General features: G+C 48.6%; 11 protein-coding genes across 11 annotated transcripts; 4 read left to right on the top strand and 7 right to left on the bottom strand.

The window, feature by feature from the left end:
• Nucleotides 1-999: 999 nt before the first annotated feature.
• N7537_007549 (putative mitochondrial carrier protein (Pet8)) lies at nucleotides 1,000-1,981 on the bottom strand (the record flags this gene model as incomplete). Its single annotated transcript, XM_056898604.1, has 2 exons — nucleotides 1,000-1,899; nucleotides 1,949-1,981. The coding sequence occupies 2 exons, from the start codon at nucleotides 1,979-1,981 to the stop codon at nucleotides 1,000-1,002; spliced, it is 933 nt and encodes a 310-aa protein (XP_056750680.1).
• A 638-nt stretch (nucleotides 1,982-2,619) lies between these two features.
• Nucleotides 2,620-3,392, bottom strand: N7537_007548 (uncharacterized protein; the record flags this gene model as incomplete). Its single annotated transcript, XM_056898603.1, has 3 exons — nucleotides 2,620-3,177; nucleotides 3,231-3,292; nucleotides 3,353-3,392. Coding segments are annotated over 3 exons (660 nt in total), but the record flags the coding sequence as incomplete, so codon positions are not given.
• Nucleotides 3,393-3,936: 544 nt separating this feature from the next.
• Nucleotides 3,937-5,332, bottom strand: N7537_007547 (major facilitator superfamily domain-containing protein; the record flags this gene model as incomplete). The annotated part of the gene is made up of 4 exons (XM_056898602.1): nucleotides 3,937-4,091; nucleotides 4,118-4,241; nucleotides 4,300-5,172; nucleotides 5,228-5,332. The coding sequence occupies 4 exons, from the start codon at nucleotides 5,330-5,332 to the stop codon at nucleotides 3,937-3,939; spliced, it is 1,257 nt and encodes a 418-aa protein (XP_056750678.1).
• A 782-nt stretch (nucleotides 5,333-6,114) lies between these two features.
• N7537_007546 (Arsenate resistance ArsH) lies at nucleotides 6,115-7,044 on the bottom strand (the record flags this gene model as incomplete). Its single annotated transcript, XM_056898601.1, has 2 exons — nucleotides 6,115-6,516; nucleotides 6,589-7,044. 2 exons carry the CDS (start codon nucleotides 7,042-7,044, stop codon nucleotides 6,115-6,117), a joined length of 858 nt encoding a protein of 285 aa, XP_056750677.1.
• Nucleotides 7,045-7,784: 740 nt separating this feature from the next.
• On the top strand, nucleotides 7,785-9,105 carry N7537_007545 (acylglycerol lipase; the record flags this gene model as incomplete). The annotated part of the gene is made up of 4 exons (XM_056898600.1): nucleotides 7,785-7,850; nucleotides 7,959-8,013; nucleotides 8,095-8,164; nucleotides 8,277-9,105. The coding sequence occupies 4 exons, from the start codon at nucleotides 7,785-7,787 to the stop codon at nucleotides 9,103-9,105; spliced, it is 1,020 nt and encodes a 339-aa protein (XP_056750676.1).
• A 159-nt stretch (nucleotides 9,106-9,264) lies between these two features.
• Nucleotides 9,265-10,741, bottom strand: N7537_007544 (tRNA (adenine-N(1)-)-methyltransferase; the record flags this gene model as incomplete). Its single annotated transcript, XM_056898599.1, has 4 exons — nucleotides 9,265-10,245; nucleotides 10,308-10,378; nucleotides 10,441-10,587; nucleotides 10,639-10,741. 4 exons carry the CDS (start codon nucleotides 10,739-10,741, stop codon nucleotides 9,265-9,267), a joined length of 1,302 nt encoding a protein of 433 aa, XP_056750675.1.
• Nucleotides 10,742-10,952: 211 nt separating this feature from the next.
• On the top strand, nucleotides 10,953-12,008 carry N7537_007543 (putative Phosphoserine phosphatase; the record flags this gene model as incomplete). Its single annotated transcript, XM_056898598.1, has 6 exons — nucleotides 10,953-11,040; nucleotides 11,093-11,106; nucleotides 11,155-11,231; nucleotides 11,294-11,596; nucleotides 11,654-11,802; nucleotides 11,866-12,008. The coding sequence occupies 6 exons, from the start codon at nucleotides 10,953-10,955 to the stop codon at nucleotides 12,006-12,008; spliced, it is 774 nt and encodes a 257-aa protein (XP_056750674.1).
• Nucleotides 12,009-12,390: 382 nt separating this feature from the next.
• Nucleotides 12,391-14,164, top strand: N7537_007542 (metallophosphoesterase family protein; the record flags this gene model as incomplete). Its single annotated transcript, XM_056898597.1, has 3 exons — nucleotides 12,391-12,405; nucleotides 12,462-13,840; nucleotides 13,900-14,164. 3 exons carry the CDS (start codon nucleotides 12,391-12,393, stop codon nucleotides 14,162-14,164), a joined length of 1,659 nt encoding a protein of 552 aa, XP_056750673.1.
• Nucleotides 14,165-14,513: 349 nt separating this feature from the next.
• Nucleotides 14,514-15,972, bottom strand: N7537_007541 (FAD-dependent oxidoreductase; the record flags this gene model as incomplete). Its single annotated transcript, XM_056898596.1, has 3 exons — nucleotides 14,514-14,982; nucleotides 15,102-15,487; nucleotides 15,706-15,972. The coding sequence occupies 3 exons, from the start codon at nucleotides 15,970-15,972 to the stop codon at nucleotides 14,514-14,516; spliced, it is 1,122 nt and encodes a 373-aa protein (XP_056750672.1).
• Nucleotides 15,973-16,807: 835 nt separating this feature from the next.
• On the top strand, nucleotides 16,808-17,997 carry N7537_007540 (uncharacterized protein; the record flags this gene model as incomplete). Its single annotated transcript, XM_056898595.1, has 3 exons — nucleotides 16,808-17,136; nucleotides 17,192-17,491; nucleotides 17,568-17,997. The coding sequence occupies exons 1-3, from the start codon at nucleotides 16,898-16,900 to the stop codon at nucleotides 17,995-17,997; spliced, it is 969 nt and encodes a 322-aa protein (XP_056750671.1). The 5' UTR covers nucleotides 16,808-16,897.
• Nucleotides 17,998-18,548: 551 nt separating this feature from the next.
• N7537_007539 (GATA transcription factor LreB) lies at nucleotides 18,549-19,865 on the bottom strand (the record flags this gene model as incomplete). The annotated part of the gene is made up of 2 exons (XM_056898594.1): nucleotides 18,549-18,622; nucleotides 18,728-19,865. 2 exons carry the CDS (start codon nucleotides 19,863-19,865, stop codon nucleotides 18,579-18,581), a joined length of 1,182 nt encoding a protein of 393 aa, XP_056750670.1. The 3' UTR covers nucleotides 18,549-18,578.
• Nucleotides 19,866-20,018: the final 153 nt, after the last annotated feature.

Here is a 20,018-nt window from a genome sequence, read left to right as displayed (position 1 = left end):
TTCTTTTTCTTCCTTCTTGTGTTTTCTTTCCTGCTTATGAACGTCCTTCCGTTTCCTCTTGCTTATCCTCCTCTGTATCCTCTTGGTTTGCTAGCGGGGGTATCTGTTCCTCGAACGATGGATGGTCTTGTCTCGTGTTCGTTGGATGTAGTGAAACGGCGTGACCAGTCTCCATTTACTCCCTGGCATTCCCTCTTCCCTCCAAATCTCCCCCTCTTTGTCCTCAACCTCACGCTCTACATCTCCTGTGTCTTCTTCCGTTTAAGTTTCCTGATTTATCTCGGTTTCATTTCACCTAATCTCTAACCTCATCTGAGACGGCTTCACGACGCTTAGGATCGGGGATTGGTGTTCGGGCGGAACAGGTGGTGAAGGGTATCTGCTTTTTGCCCGTGACGAGGTTTGCTTTTCGTCGTTTTCTTTTTTTTTCAGGCGAAGGGAGTTTTGTCTGTTCTTTGTACGTGTTTATTGTGCCCTTCGTCCTATGCGAGGCTCAACCAAGAATAGAGCATGGCTTTGTTCAGTTTCAGTCTTCGGTGTTCTTTTGTAGACAGTAGAATTACTGGTAAATGTCGGCCAAGATGCCCCACGAAGTCTTAGGCACATGCTTGTTTATTTGTGACACTGTAATACAGACATGATTCCCCGGACTATCGTGTACTTTGTGTAGTAGGTATGTGCCATATAGCACGTGGAATATGCCCAGGATTCGGATAGGCCAATACGCACAACATCTGCAAAGGACATTTGGTGTAACCCTATGGAGAGCTAATAAGTCTGATGTTAGCTCTTATTCCCCGATACCCTGTTCTGCACGCACCTTTTGTAGTCAATGAGCGCCTTACAATTTAACGATGGAAGGGTGCCTTTGCATTTTATACTTCTAATGGGCGACTCCTGCTTTCCAGTCTGTTATAAGACAGAAGGAGGAGAGTGATTCTATTCTATTATACATATCTTATAATACATTTAGCCCGGAATAATCTCCAACCGTGCCAACTACGAGGCTTGATAATTGCACAAGTATATCTTAGCCCCCTCGTAACACCCAATATAAAGTCCACTCCCCACAACCGCTGCCACGCAGGTCAAAGTAGATCCCCGGAACAACCCAGCCACCCCTTCCTTCCGTAGCACATCTCGAGCAATAGAAAATGCCCCAACACGGGACGGTAAACCGGGTTTCCCCTTGAGATTTGACTGGGTACCGCCTGTCTGTTCACCAGCCGCAAGCCTCATCCTCGTCTTAACCACATGGATAGGAACAAAGAACCACGATACACAACCCCCCGCAGCACCAGCACCCAAAACAGTGGCTTCAATCTGCTGTCTCACATCATTTTTGTCTGTCTTCCACCGCTCAAGCAAATCCTCCTTAAACCTCTCATACAAACAAAACGTAAGACACATACTCGGTAATTGACTCGCCGCTAACGCACCATACCCAGCCCACAAGCCAGAAGGATATTTCCAAAACTGACGCATCATCTCCATCGTCGGAGACGGGCCCCGTTTAGAACTAACTGGCCGCTGGTAAACCTGAGCATTCTGCTTCAATACCTCGGCCGGGTTCTGGATAGCGCAAGCCAGCAGTTCAGCGACAGCACTGCTAGCAATGTGGATTAACGGCCGCGGAACGCCGAGCATATATCCAGCGGACTGTGCATTATCGAACGCTGTCTTTGAGGCTTCGTATGCTGTGAAAAAAGCCGCTGATGAAAGTGTGCCTGCGACAAAGGTTGGTCCGAAACCTTGGTACAGCCCGCTGAAGAGGGTGCGGCTGAGTGTGCCGTTTAGGTGCTTATAGACGCTGCTGTACATTGGGGATTGCATGCGTGTTATTACTGTGTCCATTGGGTGGATGGCACCTTCGCTGGCTACCGCGGCGATTATTGAGGCCTGATTGGGTTAGATGGGGTTTCGGTAGGAGTAAGATGGGTGGATTTACCGTTGTTATTTCTAACCCATTGAATGTAGACATTTTTGTTTGGATCTTTATCATAAAAGGTACCGGAAAGGATGGTTGTGACTCTGCGTAAGATGTATAAAAAAACACAGACAGGCCAGGCTGACGTCGGGGTCCGCGGACCCCGACCAGTTCAGGGATTTTCGACTCTGAGCTTGGCCGATCTGTTTAAATTAGATATTATTTTGAATTTTGTATTGTTAGGTTAAATACTTTTTATTGGCAATTCTATTGAATTGGTTGGTTTCAAACACTATCGTAGGTTAAGGTTAGGTCTTCTACTAATAGTAGTATCGTATAGTTTCTGTTGGATAATCCTAGATACTAGCCGTAACTATAAGGTCTAGAAAGACTTCGGTAAACTAGATGTGGTTATTTCTAACGTGGGAATTTGCTTTGAGTTTTATAGGAAAGGAGTATACTTATACCGTGCAGGTTCGTGTCGGCGACGACCGCGAGACGAGGACTCGGCGGGTCCTGAACCACCCTGCCCCCCAACACTGGCCGATTTGTCGGAATGGTGTATATTGTCATGGGTATTTCACCCTCGCCTTTCGCAGTAATTGAAGAGCATAGCCAGAAGAATAAGAATAGAGAAGAGAGGCTAGTAAAATACTAGTTCACAGTCGATCAAGTCGGCACCGCTCGCCCCTCTAATCAAACACTATAGCAGCCTTAATTACTGACTTATTCTTCATTGCATCAAGGCATGCCTGCCACTCCTCCAGCTTGAATGTCTTGTTAACAATACCGTCAACTTTAACGCGCTTTCTATAAGCAATTGTAGAAATAGTTGGACACTTACCAAGGTAATCAATAGCAGTAGGGAATTTATGGGTCTGACTGAAGGAGCCAAGCACATTTATCTCTTCTTTGAACATCGTGTTCGGCGATAGGGAGACACGGTCATCGTCCTTGTAAACACCGTACGCCGCAGGCTCCAAAAGTGTGGCATCCAGGTCACACAGGTTCTTGAACGTGAATACGTGGTGTGCTGGATACGCAGCATATTCCGCGAAAACCCCGTCAACCATAACGCCATGGGCGATGAAATTATCGCAGAACAGTTCTTTGCCCCGATGACAATAGTGGCAATGCCCACATAGCTCGGAGTTATCAGCTACCACGCGGTCTCCGATTGTGAAGCCCTGGACGTCTCTACCAAATGCTGCAACTACTCCCACAGTCTCGTGACCGGGAATGAGCGGGAACTAGAGTATGTGATCAGACATTATCAGGAATGCGGAATTGTGACTCGACCTACCCGAGCTCCAAATTCACCGTCGTGGATGTGCAGGTCGGTACCACAGACCCCTGAGGCTTTTACTTTTATCTTCGCAGACGATGAGAAATGTGGAGTTTAGTTAATCTGCTTTATTGACCTACCAAGACGTCCTGGTCGCGGAGTTTTGGGAGGGCTTACAGCACCTGGAAAGGATGGAAGAAGATATCGAAGCGTGATTTGAGAACATTTGGATTTCAGAGACTCTAACGATCATCATATCAAAGCTCCTATTGCAGAAGCATATGACTTCAATTCTGCAAGACTTTAAATTAGTGCCCACTGATTGATTTTATGCAACCGCTCAGTGCATTTGCAACTGCAATCAACAACGACAGGTTGTTAGGTCCCGCAGTCTATAGTTATATACATTTTCCATCAAATGGGAAATCTTCTGCACAAATCCTAAATTGAGCATTGTAGCCAATATATCGCTTTTAAGAAACTGTATCCATGACCTAAACGGATATACTGCAGGAGCATAAGTAAACCGCTGAACGTTCTACGTGGTGGAAAGCAGAAAGGTCCTCTGCACAGTTCGTGCTTTTTTTTAATGTCTTCCAATACATCTAAGTAGATATCTAAAAAGACATGACAAGGCCGTATAAGCGGCCGACTATTTCTGTTTCAATATAAACACTCAAACCACTCAAACCAGCTCTTTTGGATTAGGTGTCCCTATCTGTTTCTAGACCCCTGTTTGTACTTTCCGTCGTTTAATCATCCAGAGAGACAGTAAAGCCATACTGGCACAAATGTAGGAGATACCACAGAATACTTGGGCGTTTCGATATGGTTGGTAGGACCCAAGGCGGCGTAGTTTGAGTGCTATAACCTCGGAGACTATATATAATTTGATATTAGCTCACGGTCTCCAGGTACGTATGTGAAGACCTTACATGTTGTAGGGAGCACAGTAAAAACCCAAGATAGAGAGAGGAGTGATTGGAGCTGCTCCAACCCAGCGACCTCAACACATAAAGGTCCCACGGTCTAGTAGGAACATTAGTTCAGCAATCACGCAGAATAAGTATGGGCCGTATCAACTTACAACCCAAAAGACCCCGAGAATAGCCCCACTAATGAAAGCGAAGAGAACAAGCGCACCATATGATGCCGAGGGAAGCCAAATGACAAAACAAGTAATGCCACAAAAGCAAGTCAAGAGACCGGCGACCTCAATCCTGCCAAAGCAATCGCTGGAAACACCAATCAGTGGCCGACCAACAGCAGTTCCCAAGTTTAGGATCGCGTTGACAACTGTAGCTTGGTTGTCAGAGAGTCCAATGGAGCGTGCATAATCCGGAAGTGAAAACAGCAGACAAATATAGCCAAGCATACTAAGAAAAGCCCATGATAGCAATAGAAGCACGTCTAAACGACGTAAGAGTTTCACATCAAATCCCCGCTGGGACGGCTGTATAGCTTCGTTGCGAGTTCGAATTAGTAAAATAGCAATGATTAGTATCGAGCAACTGATGATAGCTGTAAATCGTAGAGCCCAAGCAAGAGATATCTTCTGAATGATTGAACCATCCATAAACGAAAAAATCAAGCCACCAATACCTGACCCGGCCGCACTGATCCCGTTGGCAAGACTTCTTTTCTTATCGAACCACTGAGAGAGAACTGGAATGCTTGGTATATAAATAAACCCAACCCCAAATCCGATCAAGACTCCCTGTGACAGATAAAGCTGCCATATTCTTTGTGAAAAGGACGCAGAGACATACCCCGATGCCAAAAGCCCCAGACCAAGCAACATCGGTAACTGGGTGCCGTACTTGCGAGCGATGATTGTAACAGCAGGCGCTACCAACATCGCCATGGAGAAATTTAAACCCCCAATTAGTGCAAAGTCCATGGGGGTAGCCTCAGGGAATATGTTGTTCGAGAGATAGTGTGCCAAGTACACGCCATATGACTGTTAGAACATGAGCTTAGTTGCCGTTGACGCGATTGATGGAGAGATAACGCACAGAGACTGCACCCCAAGTGAAGCAGTTTATAGAAAAGCATGCAGCCACGCACACCCAGCCGTACCCGCCGTCTGGGGGTGGAGAGATGTTGGAAGAAAGCGACATTGTATAGTATAAACATGAAACTGCGGGGAACAAGGGAACAAAGTCTCCGTGGGGGATTGCCTCGGTTGTCGAATATGGTTCAACTCCCAATAACCTACATATGCATAGGGAGGGAAGCGAGAAATATTTAACAAAAGTTAGAGATTATCTCAACTTATGGCTACGACCCTCGACTTGCCGAATGTAGTATGTCACTGTTTCTTGGCGTCGCTATTTGCGCATGAATGATCGGCAAGAAAGAATACCACTGGCCAAAAAGATGAAAAATGGGCTAATAGTTTCGATGAGCTTGGACATAGACCGGGCTGCCTAAAGCTACAGATATGGGCTGACCGAGGAATGGAATGAAGCCATAATATACACTGTCTTCTGCATGTCAGGCACCCTAGACATGCAAGTGAATTTACGCTGCTGGGAGAACTCTTGGTCTTTTCTAAAGCATGAACGGATCGAAAAGGGAATATAACGGAATCGATCGAAGGACCAGATGATGGGTAAGGGGTATTTTGTAGATATTAGTTGAGTTAATATCATGGAACACTTGAGTCCTCGGATCATTTGAGATAGTATCACTCGCCTCGTATGATTGGTCACTGCCCGACTAGACGACCGAAATGTGCTAACAAATTTTTCAATGTGAATACAACTTCCATATCTTCTAATGTTGTACAGTCCTAGGCTTAGCCAGAGGAGTTGTCGACTTGCTAGTCGAACAAAACATGTTGAGCAATTATACCATAGTATATTCTCTCTCTAAAACTCTCTATATTATTCTATGTCTTTCAACTGGATTTCGCAGCAAGCAGCTTTGCCTCCTTTATCTTCCTTTCCTCCCGTTCACTAAAACGGTCACTAAAAAGACCGATGTGAGGCCGCATAAGAATCGTATATTTGACAAACTCCTCCATGCAATCCACTAGACGATCTCTGTTACCGCTAGGCATGAGTCGTTGATCTCCCGGTTGACCTTCATCCGGGAACTGTGTATATGCCTTCGGGATCGAGGACTGATTCGGGATCGTAAACATACGCATCCACCGACCAAGGATACGTAAAGAGTTGACCGCATTGAACGATTGGGACCCGCCGCACACTTGGGCAATAGCCAGCGTTCGGCCTTGGGTGGGACGGACACTTCCAGTAGACAAAGGGATCCAATCGATCTGATTTTTGAATACGGCAGTCTAACATTGCGGGAAAGCACGTAAGTAAATAATGCATTAAATGTTCAGACTATGGGTGAGAAAATCACTCACCAAATTTCCGTGCTGTTCAGGCGAGACCCAGATATGTCCATCGCTCCATACACTGAGTTCGCGGAGCTCCTGTACTTTAGGATGGGCTGTGTCGCTCTCGTTCTTCATAGGAAGACCTTCGGGGTCAAAGACGCGTACGTCACAGCCAAGTCGGAAAAGGATACGGGAAGCTTCCAATGCCACCAGTCGGGAATATGATCTTTTGCGAAGACTTCCATAAAGTACCAGAACTTTCAGCCTCTCATTTGTAACCCGTAGGTTTTGTTCTGCCATGTCCGCTGCGGTGGTCAAGTCTAAGTTGTTGACCCAGTCCTCAGTTGCATTGTTGTCAAGGATGAATGGTCGATACTTCTGGCGGATATCCGGGCTATCTTCACTCGGGGATAATGCCAGAGATCGATATGAGACATCGGGTTGGTGGGTGTTTGTAACAACTCGAGGAACGGCGGAGGACATCCTTTTTGAATATTTGGGGCGCAGCAGAGATTGTGAGATTGCTGGCCTAAGTATCGAGGGCACTCTTTGTATAATGTAATATAGCATAGATTCCAAGGTTAAAAGGTAACCAAAAAAATAAGACAGTCAAGAGATTGACAGTGATTTGGGATGATATAGTATAGCCCTCGAGAAGCATGTCACTAGCAAAATGTGATTGGACGAGACATAGTTAAGCAGGAACCAATAAAATCCTAAAAAGTGGATTCAAAGACCCATGGATCCCTAGAGGCTCTTGCCCACTGAAATCCGAACCTCGGATTCTTCCCGAGGTCTAAAGGTACTACAGGGATTCTGGGGGCAGTGCGATCATGGATTTAATACAATAGAAATGAGTCAAATGAAAAGAGGAAAAGGGGCAGTCACAGTTGACCAAAGTTGCTGCCAAACTTTACCAGAGAAAAGGGGCGCAGAATCTACAGCTGACGTCTAGGAAATGGGATATGCTTGATATTTCTGGGATTGTATCAATTTGTAATTTTTATCTTACTTTTGTATACGGAGTATTAATTATTGTGTTAGGATACAACTTTGCATAAATAGGGTTTAGTATAAAAGTTGGGACCTGGTGGATCCAAATCACGTTAGTATCTTGGCTTGACAATCCTGCCGAGGTCCCGTGTCCTATCCAGATTAAAAACGTGCACTCCGTCTCTTTTCTAACCACCTCTCAAGCTCTTGTACAAGCACCAACAGTCAAAATGAGCACAGAAGAAAGCGTACATACTCTATCAGACGGACTTGAGCTGTATGCCAAGACATGGAAGGTATGTTTGAATTTGCAACATGGCTTTGATCCCCATCTGGATAAGCCGAGATGGACCCCAACCCCAAGATATTGATTTCCAAAGCTAACAAGGCGATCTACTCTATAGACCAGTGGGTCTCCACTTGCTGTTTTGGCTTTTATCCATGGCTTCAGTGACCACTGTGAGTTTATTATGTCTATGAGCAAAATAAGCCAAGACAGTAAAGGTCCATAAACAGAATATTGACATAAACCCATGCTAGGCAATGCCTACCACGATCTGTTTCCAACTCTAGTGTCAGCAGGCGTTGAAGTCAGGTCTTTTGATCAGCGGTAAGTGCTAAACCACCAATGTCAACCACATGCTGGTATTCAATATAAATACCCGCAAAGAACCAACCTGTTTCACAATAAACAACCCCCCTAACTAACAACCCAAAACCAGAGGCTGGGGCCGTAGTGTCAAAAATTCCCGCGACCGTGGTAACACAGGCACAACCTCCCAAGTCCTCTCAGACATCCACTCTTTCTTGCAAAGTTTACCATCCCGCCCCGACGTGCCCCTCTTCTTAATGGGCCACAGCATGGGCGGCGGCCAAGTCCTCAACTACATCTTCCACCCAGAGTCACCCTACAACGGAGACAAATCCAACCGGCCCAAGTTCGCCGGCGTGCTTCTGTACTCCCCTCTAATCGCCATAGATCCATCCTCCCGCCCCTCAAAACTGACAGTCTCAGCCGGGCGACTTGTCGCAAAGTTGATTCCCCATAAGCAGCGGTATTCCCCGCTCGATGCGAATCTGCTGTCCCGTAACAAGGATGTGGTCAAGGAGTTCGTGGCTGATACGCTGTGCCATGATACGGGTACTTTTGAAGGGTTGGCTGGCATGTTGGATCGGGGGATTTGGTTGGAGGGGATGTTTGCGGCTGGGGATGGGGCTTGGGCGAAGACTGAGCTGCCGTTTTGGTTTGGACATGGCGATGGGGATCTCATTACTAGTTATCCTGCGACCAAGGACTTTGTTAAGGCGTTGACTGAGAAGGGTGGGGATGTGAAGTTTTGTTCTTATGAGGGGGCTTATCATAAGTTGCATGACGAGTTGCCTGAGACGACGGAGAGGTTCTTTGCGGATGTGAAGGCTTGGATTTTGACTAAGGTGCCTGAGACGAGACTGGAGGTTGTTCAGGATGAGGTAGAGCGTGTTGAGGGTGAAGGTGGCATCGACACTGCCGTTCATCAGGATGTGGAGACCGAGGGTAAAGCGAAGCTGTGAAGTGATTCTTTCTTGTTCTGACATGTTTTCAAGCATGTCGTTAATATTATTTTCGCAATTCTCTATATGGTACAAATGGGTTCGGTCTATATCAGACATGCAATAGAATACAGGTATATAGTACAAGATTTATATGCTTGGGGCAGCTGGACCGAGAACTTAACGGTCTTCGATCCGCCGCCAGACCGCCACGAAGCCACCGCCCTGGATACGCAGTCCGACCTTGGGCCGGCAGACCAAGACAGACTCTCCTTCCTTGGGAGGCTCATCTGTGGTGGACACCTCAGAAACAGTATCAGAAGTGCTGGACTGCTCGTCAGCCTCGGCAGGAGTGGAAATCTCAGCATCTGAAGGGGTAGCCCAGGATGCGGGGTCAGCGCCGGACTTTTTAGTCGCAAAACGCACATCCCATGTGCGGCCACCGCTGATTCCAGAGCCAAGCTCGATCACCTTCTCCTGAACAAGGGGCAGTCGCTGGTCCCGGATCAGTTGCAGACACTCGCCAATCTGCGTAATACTAGGCATAAACACCACCAGGAGGCCATCACGCTTCAACATCGGGGTAACATGCGGGATCCTCAAGTTTGAGGAAGGCATGTCCAGAATGACGTGTGAAAGGAACGGATCGACAGGGTTGCCCCCAGTCAGTGATGCCAGGCCAGTCTTTTTCCGCAGCTGCATCTGCTGGGCAATCCAGTTTTCGACGGGGCCCACATAGAAATCAGTGTTGCCTGCGTAGATTCCACGGCGGAATCCCCGGATGTTTTTCTCGGCCAGCGCAGAGAACTTCGGCGATACGTCGACTGTGTGAATGACGGCGTTGCGCTGCGCTCGCCATGCATCCCATTCCTCCTGTGCTGGATCCGCAACTGGCTCAGTGGGTTTCTCTTCTGTTGGTTCCGTGTCCTTTTCACTCGGCCTGATGACACGTCCTTCTAGGTAGTTGATCTGGGATCGCGACGGACGAGGCGGAGGGGTGGTGTTGGCTGCGTGAATGGCACGCGCCAGGTGTAGTGTCAAGGATCCATGGCCTGTTCCGGACTCGAGGATTTCCATGGTGGGCTGTATTTCGCCCGCGGCGGGAGGGTTGACATGAATGTCGAGAAGGGAAGCAATCAAATTGGCATCCTGTGGATAGATCTACTGGGATAGCGTGAGTCCAATGTATCTCCGTGTTTGATCCATAGGAGTGATGCGCATACCGGCGTGACCAAGCGAGGGGTCAGGGCGACGTATTCTTCCAATGTTGGGAGGCTGACTCGAAGATTCAGGCCTGTAGATAATGGAAATGTTAGTGACATGCCCAGGAAATACCGAAAAGTGGGTGTTATTGACCTTTGCGAGACTGTACGGTGTCCCAGACCCGTTTCCCAATGATACTGTCATGTTCCACTGCCCCGCGAGGGGTTTGGAGCTTTTCACCTCGCTTCAATGCTTTTGACAATGAGGGCTGTTTGCCGTGTAAAATGACTCGGTCTCCCTCTGCACATTTCGTTAGCGCGATGTTGGGAAGAGGCGTTGCAACACAATTACCTTTTATAATGGAAAAATTGGTGTCAATCGTTCGGGAGCGCAAGGTTCCTGGTGGCGGACTCACGCCAAAGACGCGCTGCAGGGCCTGGCGCAGACGAGACATATCTAGAGCAATATAAAGTAATCCAATAGGCCTGGCATAAACAGAAATGGGAAAATCTGGCGGATCGAGACTAGCCGGCTGCGGTACCGCCCCGACCCACCCCCAGTCACCGAATCGAGGGGCACATCTTTAATCTCGGCACTTGCTTTTCTTCATTCTTTGGATTGTACATACATTTGGATTCATTTTCATTGCTATATATCTAGTGATCATGGGTTCCAACGCTCTCCCATACATCGAGACTAAGCCTCAGGTCATCTTCTTCACCGACTTTGATGGGACCATTACAGTCGACGACAGTAGGTGCTTCCCCACAAAGTGCCAGTACTTGAATGCTAACTAGAATTGCAGGCAATGACTTCATGGTATGTCGCAGTACTGCCATCTCTTAGGTCTTCACTAACACCACTCAGATCGATAACCTTGGTTTCGGCCGGGAAAAGCGCCTTGTATTGGGCAACCGGGTCCTTGACGAGACTCTGAGCTTCCGGTGAGTGTTAAAGACACTGTCGATTCCACAAGCAATCCCTAACGGACCTTTCTTCCTTGTAGGGATGCCTTCCGCGAGATGCTTGAAAGCATCAAGACCCCATACGACGAGTGCATCGAGATCCTGTTAAAGAACATGAAGCTGGACCCGTACTTTGAGGAATTCTACTACTGGGCCAAGGATAACAATGTTCCCATTGTCGTTTTGTCATCTGGCATGCGACCCATTATCAGCGCCTTATTAGAGAAGTTCCTCGGTCACAAGCCAGCCAGCCACCTCACCATCATTTCCAACGAGCCTGCGAGCCGGGATGGCAAGGATATCAATAGCGAGGGTGGTTGGCAGATTGAGTACCGTGATAGCAGGTGAGCAAGTGTCAATCCGATCATCATTCCCCAGCCTCACTGACAAACAATCACCAGCCACTTCGGGCATGACAAGTCCCTGGAGATCAAGCCTTATGCCGCATTGCCCGACGGAGAGCGCCCGATTCTTCTATACGCCGGAGACGGTGTTTCTGATTTGTCTGCGGCTGCTGAAACTGATCTTCTGTTCGCCAAGCAAGGCAAAGGTATTCATCTGCCCGAACTGCCTTGAACCCGGATTCTGAGACACTGAGCTAACGCTGTTGCAGATCTGGTGACCTACTGCCAGCGCAAGGGAATGCCCTACACGACTTTCGAAAATTGGTCCACAATCCTCTCAACTTCCAAAGACATCTTGAACGGCAAGGTGTCAGCTGGTGAGGTGGCTGCCAAGGCTTCGCTCGGCCTGTAGAATGGAGGTAGACCGGTATAGACTTGCATCTAGACAGACATGAATATTGACGATGGGCATAAATTCCACGTAAATTTAAACAATGTTAATGAGAATATCTGTGAAATGGTAAGAATAGTCAAGTCAATGAATCACCAACACAAACACCAAACATCGGGAGAAGGCTAGACCAACCCTTCAGGAGTCACCGCCTTCAGGGTCCAAGCGTCGAGGGTGAACTGCGAACTTCAATCCTCCAAACAATTTATATCTGTCCTTTATATCCTAGAGTTGACCGATCTTGGTCCTCTCCTTTGGCCTATACCCCTGCAATTCGTGGGCATCATGCGACAGGGCATCTCGCTTGTCTTCAAGTCCTTGCCAGGGTGATATCAATCTCATCATGGCTCGCCGGCTAGTATGACATTATTTTACTCCCTGTGAAGCCGTTTTTCTAACATCTAATTTGTGTAGGTCCGAGCGAGTGTACAGCTCGGTTTATTCGCAACATTCATTCTCCTCGTCATCGTCATTCTCGACAATCGATTTAGTGTCCTTCCCTCTTCAATCCATGGCCATCTTCCGTCGCATTATTCCGGCTACGTGATCACAGACGTGACCGTCACAACATGTTCCTCCCTCAATCCATTCTCGAGCTGCAAGCTAGACCCCGAAACCTGGTACCGCGTCGACAAGGACCTCTACCTGCGCTCGGGCTGGACCTCGAGTGCCTACGTTCAATTCAGGCGGAAAAAGGAGGAGGAATTGGGCTCTGATGACAAGGTGGTCATCGACTTGAAAATCAGTCGTCTCACTCCCCCGTCTGAATTTGTGGGAAAGACCGAGATCGAAGCCTGGGAACCCCGACCGGGGGGCATTTGGCTCAAGCGCTCGTCCTCTCGCCATGCTAGCGACTCCGAAAGCGCCGTGACCTACATCGATGTCCTTTACGGAGCGGATGCTGTTGATCCTCGTCCCAACTGGGAAGTCAAAGATACCCCAATTCTCCTGGATAGTCGGACGGAAGAATTGGAGACTCGCCTTAGTATTCGAAGAGGACACCCGCCGGCCAAACCCAAGAAACCCGTTCCCCGAATCAACGAGAACGGGAAATTTAAAGTGATGCAGTTGGCAGATCTCCACATGAGCACCGGTCTCGGCCACTGTCGTGACCCTGTTCCTGCGGAAGCGGTAGCTGGCCAGAAGTGTGAAGCCGATCCCCGAACGTTGGAATTCGTTGAACGACTTCTCGACGAAGAGAAGCCGGACATGGTGGTTTTCTCTGGTGACCAGATCAACGGAGAGACCGCCCCAGATGCACAAAGTGCTCTGTACAAGTCTGTAAAGCTTTTGGTTGATCGCAAGATTCCTTACGCAGCCATCTTTGGAAACCACGACGACGAGGGTGACCTCAACCGAGAACAACTCATGACCATATACGAAGACCTCCCTTACTCTCTTGCAGCCGCCGGCCCCGAAGACATTGACGGGGTCGGAAACTACGTTGTCGAAGTCCTCGATTGGGGTAAAAGCACACACTCTGCCTTAACCCTCTATTTCCTTGACACACATTCCTACTCCCCTGACGAGCGTCAGTTCCGCGGCTACGATTGGATCAAGCCGAGCCAAACGCGATGGTTCAAGAACACCGCCCAAAGCCTGAGAAGGAAACACCAGGAATATAACCATATCCACATGAACGTGGCATTCATCCACATTCCGCTCCCTGAATATCGCGCACAAGGAAAGTACTTTAAGGGTGCATGGATGGAACCTCCCACTGCGCCAGGGTTCAACTCTAGGTTCAAGGACGCTCTCGAAGAGGAGGGCGTATTGTTTGTTAGTTGTGGACAGTAAGTCTCATGCCTTTGAAGGTTCCTTTGTGTCGTCCCAAAAACTAACTGTTCTCTAGTGATCATGTCAATGACTATTGCATGCTCGATCAAGACGAAAATTCGAAGCCCTCCCTCTGGATGTGCTACGGCGGCGGTGTCGGACTGGGCGGATACGGTGGCTACGATGACTTCGTCCGACGAGTTCGTTTCTTCGACTTCGACAGAGGCCCAGGTCGTGTATCAACATACAAGCGTCTAGAATGGGGTCAAACCGAAGCCAAAATCGACGAAATGATGATCGTGGATGGCGGTGCTGTCAAAGGCCCCGATGAGGCATCCTAACGGCCTTAACTCCTCCCTCTTTATTCTCCTTTCCCTGCCTCTTCCCAATCATGTATCGAGATGTCAGCGTGTCTGTACTGCCTCTGCTTTCACATGCTGTTGTTTCCGCTCTTGTCGGCGGCCATTCTCTTATTTTCCTGTACATATATTTTTTTGCCCCTTGCCTGCATTACGTCGGCGTCTGTGGGGAGTCTTCTCTTTTTCTAAAATATTGAAGCCATTTCTCCCAATCTTATCCTGCTCCAGTTATCGTACGTCTGGGCTGTAACGTTGACTATTCATTCATCGACAAACACGCTATAATAATCCCATCTGAATATCTTACATCACTACCAATCTGATCCCATCATTACCACCATTTCTCAAAGAAAACCCGCTGTTCCCCGCCATCCCCTAGGATCTCAACCAACTTCTCCACAATGGAATCGGTCATACCAGGCGGTCCACACACATAGCATACTGTACCCCGAGAGTTCAACTCACCATGTGTACCGAGAGCCGCAGAGCTCAGATCACGATCGGATATCCTTTCTCGGTGAATCTTGAGATCGGAAGGAGACCCAGATGAGAGCAGATCAGGCGATGAGGCCAAGTCCGTAAGGAAAAGGTCCAGCGAGATACGGAGCCGATGCGAACTTTCTTGAGATTGGACTATCTGGCGCAGACGCGGGAGAAACAGAATCTGGTCTAATACTGCGTCTGCCGATGCTGTTTCCCGATCTTGTGGTAGGCGGCTGGAGTATAGGACGTGGATGGCTGTTGGGTTGGGGGTGAGGGGTTCGTTGTTGTTTAGGTGAGAGAGCATGGATATCAGAGGGCTGGGGATGTGTTAGACTTTCCTCATGGGGGATTGAAACGAGTGAGGCCTTGGTTTGTGCTAGTGCACGTTTGTATAACCCGGAGATAACGGATAGGATGTTCGGGGAGTATCACTTACTTGATGCCAACACCACCCGCAACGAAGACCACATTCTTAACATCATTAACATCGACTCCAGTGGGAGGCCAGACAAAGCTTCCGCCAACTCGGATGTTCAGCTCCTTGCCTAGGATCTCTTCTTTCGGTCTCCATAGCCATGCGGCGGATGGGTTACCTGGCGAGTCTTGTACAGCCAGTTCCACATATGGTGGCCGCCCTTGAGATCCTGAAGATGGTTCTAGTGCCTCGCTAGCTAATGAGTCTATAGAAGCCTCTGGCGATGGTAGTACTTGCGTATCTGCCGGGGTGGAGGTGATAGTGAACCCACCCGCTTGGGCGATGGAGGGAATATGGACATCAAGCCATTGGCCCGGGAGGAAGCTGAATGGCTGTTGATTGTTATCCTGTAAAATGTGTCAGTACCGTCTTTCGAGTGAGTGTGTGTGATAGTAGATGCGTAGATGTGATTAGGACTATAGCTGTGCGGGGCATATATATCCAACGGCGCGGGGAGAACAACCAGCCCTGGGTGTGACAGCCGGGCTTGATTTACAAGATATGGGAGATAGGGACATATATATATAAAGAGGTAACAGGCGAGAAAAGAGAAATAAAACCATACATTATTCTCCTGGGGAGGCAGAGCGAACTGTAGCAGCCGAACAGAGGGATTGATCTGTTCGATGTGAGATAGTCGCACTGGATGTAGTCTATTCTGCCGGGGCTCTGCAGCTGTACGCAGCTCATGCGGAATTGAGTCGTCTCTTTGAGAAGTCATTTCGCCCGTGGTTCTTGAGATGGTGCGCAATCCAAGTTGACTAGGCCGGATGATGCGGAGTGGAATGGTTGAGCGAAGAGCAAGCGGACGCAAGGATTGGAATGACTTCATCAAGATGTATCAAGTATTGATTAAGTTACAAGGGTGTAATTGGGTGGATTTAGTTGATAAATTCCCAGTTTAAAAGATGGATTGTAGTCTTTGAATATGAGTCCAAGTCAGTCGCAGTTTGGGACGTGCCGACCACATGACTTGCTTTCTACAACAATTCATCACTCAATGACTTCAATGTTTAGAATTCGAAAACCTAGGAATTAGTGATGGTTACAACATATAGCTATCACAAACGCGAGACCATCCTCTTTGTTCCCATTTTCCTGACTCCGGGGCTAACATGGGTATATGTACAGTCCATTGCATAGTCACAGATGCGACTCATGTCACCCCCCACACCAGCGTTTCGCCAGGCGCTACGCAGTAAAAGCTGCAAGTTCCCTCGGATTGCCAATGTTTTGCTGATCCTGTTGAGGGGAATTATGTGATGAGGGCTCCATGCAGATCAGCCATCCTATCACACCGTCTAGCGTGTGACGACCGGCGGCCTTCCTTTGATTCCCGTCGTCTCATTGGTGTGATGACCCCGGGTTGCTACTTGCGCTGGCGCTTTGCCGCCATCAAGCATTGGCCAGATGCACCTCCCAGACACACATCAATCCCTTTGCATCGTCTTCCCATGCTGATTCGTGCCCCCTCCTGCATGCGATGGCTTGTGCCTTCGGCCACTCGTTGGTCTCGAGCTCATATCTAACGCTCGTCCTCCGGGTCGCCCAGACTCGTGTTCTACTTTTTTTGATCTTCTCTACCACACTGAAGTATTTGGCCCTTTACGCGCGACAGACTGTATGTCTTAGCCAGCCGGTCTGGTTAAATCGCACTGTACACAGCTTTAATTTTTCCATAAGTGCTTCGGTCGAACGGTCAGCTTGGGGAAAATAGCGTCGATTTTTATTGCGAATCTTCCGAAACCACCGCCAAAATGCAGTTCATGTTTCCAAAGAAGCATAGGAACCACAAGCTCGTCCTTTGGTTGATGGCTGGGGAGTTTCCGCTCACCATCGTAATGCTGACATTGACGGGTATCGCTTCCCACAATCTATACCGGACATTGTTATGGCAAGATGGAGCAGACAATGGATTCAACAGTGCTCCGAACGAGGTACTGTATGCAGCTGCAAACTACAAACCGTTCAAGACCCCCATGGTTTGGTCCAGCTTGTATGTTACCCACTATACTCAAATATTTAAGAGCTGGCCGCTGACTTGGGAACAGTATGACCAACTACAACCTTGTCCTCGCTGTTTTGAGCACTTTCTTCCTCATCACAAAATTGCCTACCCACTGGATGAACCTATTTTATCCCCCTGTTGCGGTCGTTGTTCACTTGTCCCTGATCATTCTCTATATTGTGTCAGCCGTGTACCAGGCTGGGTCTGACATGTCAGACCCTAAACATCCCCAGTCAGGAGCTCCGTGGTACATTGCGAAGAGTTGCAGTGTCGCCTTCAAAAAGTCCAACGTTGGATACTGCATGCAAGCCAAAGCGCTGTTCGCTGTGACCGTCGTCATGATGTTAGTTTACCCTTCTCCCTAATATTCCTTTACTCCCTCATTCCGCGAGGAAATAGTTAACTAACATTCACCTCAGTATCTACTATGTAGTTATCCTCGGCTTCAATGTCCACTCCTGTTTCATCACCCCTGAAGAACGGGAAGCGATCCTAGAGCAGAGGGAGGAGCGTCGCATCGAGAAGGAGTTCGAAGAAGAGATCATCAAGTCTCCCAGTATGATTCCCATGACACCCGGCTCGATGCCTCAAGGACCAGGCATGGTCCCCCGCACCCCCGGGGTTCCACCCATGGCTGTTGGGGGAAATATCTCACCATTCGCACCTCGCACACTGGCCTTCAACCGACTTGGTAATGGCAGTACTGCCTCGGACCTCCCGTTACGGGACAACTCCCGGGCGACCCAGCCCCAATACCCGTCGCCGCAGTCGCATGAAGTCAGCCCGGAAAGCTCGACAGGGTCACCGATGTACTTCCCGCCGCCGCCAAAGAAGGCTGCTAAAGCCTGAATGGACTCAAGTGTTGAATTGTTGTTCGTGAGAAATTGCTTTTGTGATACCACTTGTTATTGCCCATATATCACCTTCATTATTTAACGGGGCAAGGATGGCGTTTAGACGGGTTCGTTCCATTCCGTTCGCCCTGTCCGTGGGCTTGCCTTTTATTGGATAAAAGACCACAATCCCTCAGTATATACTCCGTACTGTCATCATCTTCGGCGTTGTACTTTTGATTTGCTCCGACTCTATCGAAAACCATTTAATTTCTCATAATCAAATGTTGAGTTACCAAGGAAAAATATACATTCCGTAGTGCTTAGTACACAATGTTGGTGATATAGATCACAGCCAGCTATAAACATTGAATTAAAAGAGATCGATCTCACAGGACATAACATCATCACCCATGCGATAGCAAGCATGGGGCTCATCTGAACATCATTGGAAATCCAGCAAAATGAACAAGACGCTTGACTAGCAAAGCGCCCGAAAAATTGAGGGGGTATCTTGACGTGAACATGCAAGACGATGGAGAGAAGACCTTGGAAGGTTACTAGCCCGAGAAAAGCAAATAAACCGCGAACTGAAAATTAGGCCGATTCTTGGCGCTTCTTCTCCTTCTTAGACCAGCGCACTATATTAAAAAAAAAGGGAACTGGGTTAGCTTATTCTGCGCCAAGAGTAGATAGGTTACAAGCAGCTTAGCAGGGGATTATAAGAGGCGGTGGATAAAACTTACAGCCACAAGCATTGCACAAGGTCTTAGGCCCGTTAGGCCCCTTTCTCCATTCTGGCGAGTCTGCCGTTCCGCAGTCGCTACAGACATGCTGGGCTTTGAGCCTTTTACGGCGGTCACCTTCCTGAGCATTGCGCTCTTGGTCAGCAGTAGTGGTGATGTCGATATCGCAATGTACAAGACGGCCAAGGCTGACACCTGTGCTGAGGCCTTGTGATCTCTCGCCCTCTGCATAGTTCAGGCCGGTCATGACTTCGATGCCATCGATGTGTGAGTAACGTTCACTGGTATTAGGTTCTGGATAATATCCCGACGATTGGCCCGTGTCGGATTCATCCGAGTTCGGCCCCACGGTGTCCGTAGTATCAGGATCACTAGATATTTCCCCTGAACGAGAGGGTTGTTGGTTCTGGTTCTCGGTCACGGGGGCACGAAGCTCCTGGTCGCTCCTAGAATAGGCCACCCGAGTCGCGGTCGCCTCGTCTTCTTCTTCTTGCTTCAATTTGGCAATCTGTTGAATCAGACGTGCGTTCTCAATCTTGTGTTCCAAAAAAGAGTCAAGGAGTTGCGAGGCCTTGTTGGGATATGGTCGGCATACAAGGAAAAAGCCGGTGCAGCGCTCGTTGGCGGGCGTGGTTCTCTCTGCCTGACGCGCATCCTGGTTTGCAAGATGTGGGTGACCATAGGTCTCCATGAGACAGTAAGTGCTGTTGGACTTATGAAATCGTAAATGGGTGCGGAACGATTGGTTCGCGGCGACCGAATCGTCCAAATCTCTCTGGAAGATTGGCTGGTCGTCCTCATGAATGTACTGTGCCAGGAGACTTCCCTCAAGTTGTTTGGCGACACGGCCGGTGATATTCTTGCAAGACGGTGAGGCGTAGGTGATTCGGCCTTCGGGTGTGAGGAGAAGCAGCATATCTTTTAGTTCATCGAGAACTCGCTCTGTCCAGCCCACATCGTGTTGTACACCCTGATATCCCCCGTGTTGAGTACCTTGCACCCCGTAGTGCCCGCCGTAGGATCCATGAACTTGCTGTTGCTCTATTGCGTACCCCGGATGCCTCTCATTGGGGCCCGATCGTATCTGGGAGGTGGGTAGAGGTATACCCTCATAGGGTTGTGAGCGACTCAGAGCCATATCGAGTGCAGTATAGAGAAATTAAAACGAGGGATATATACACGCTTGATATGTTTGAGCGCTGCTGAATCCGACGTTTCTCATAAAAAGCTAGGAGATGTCTCTAAAAAAACAATGGCCGCACGAGGGGACGGATATAGTAGAGTGGGCGTT

Source organism: Penicillium hordei, assembly GCF_028827395.1.
Source record: "Penicillium hordei strain IBT 12815 chromosome Unknown utg000004l_segment0_segment0, whole genome shotgun sequence".
Classification (NCBI taxonomy): Eukaryota; Fungi; Ascomycota; class Eurotiomycetes; order Eurotiales; family Aspergillaceae; genus Penicillium; species Penicillium hordei.
The sequence above is the reverse complement of the archived record's forward strand: the minus strand, read 5'-3'. Positions and strand labels throughout refer to the sequence as shown.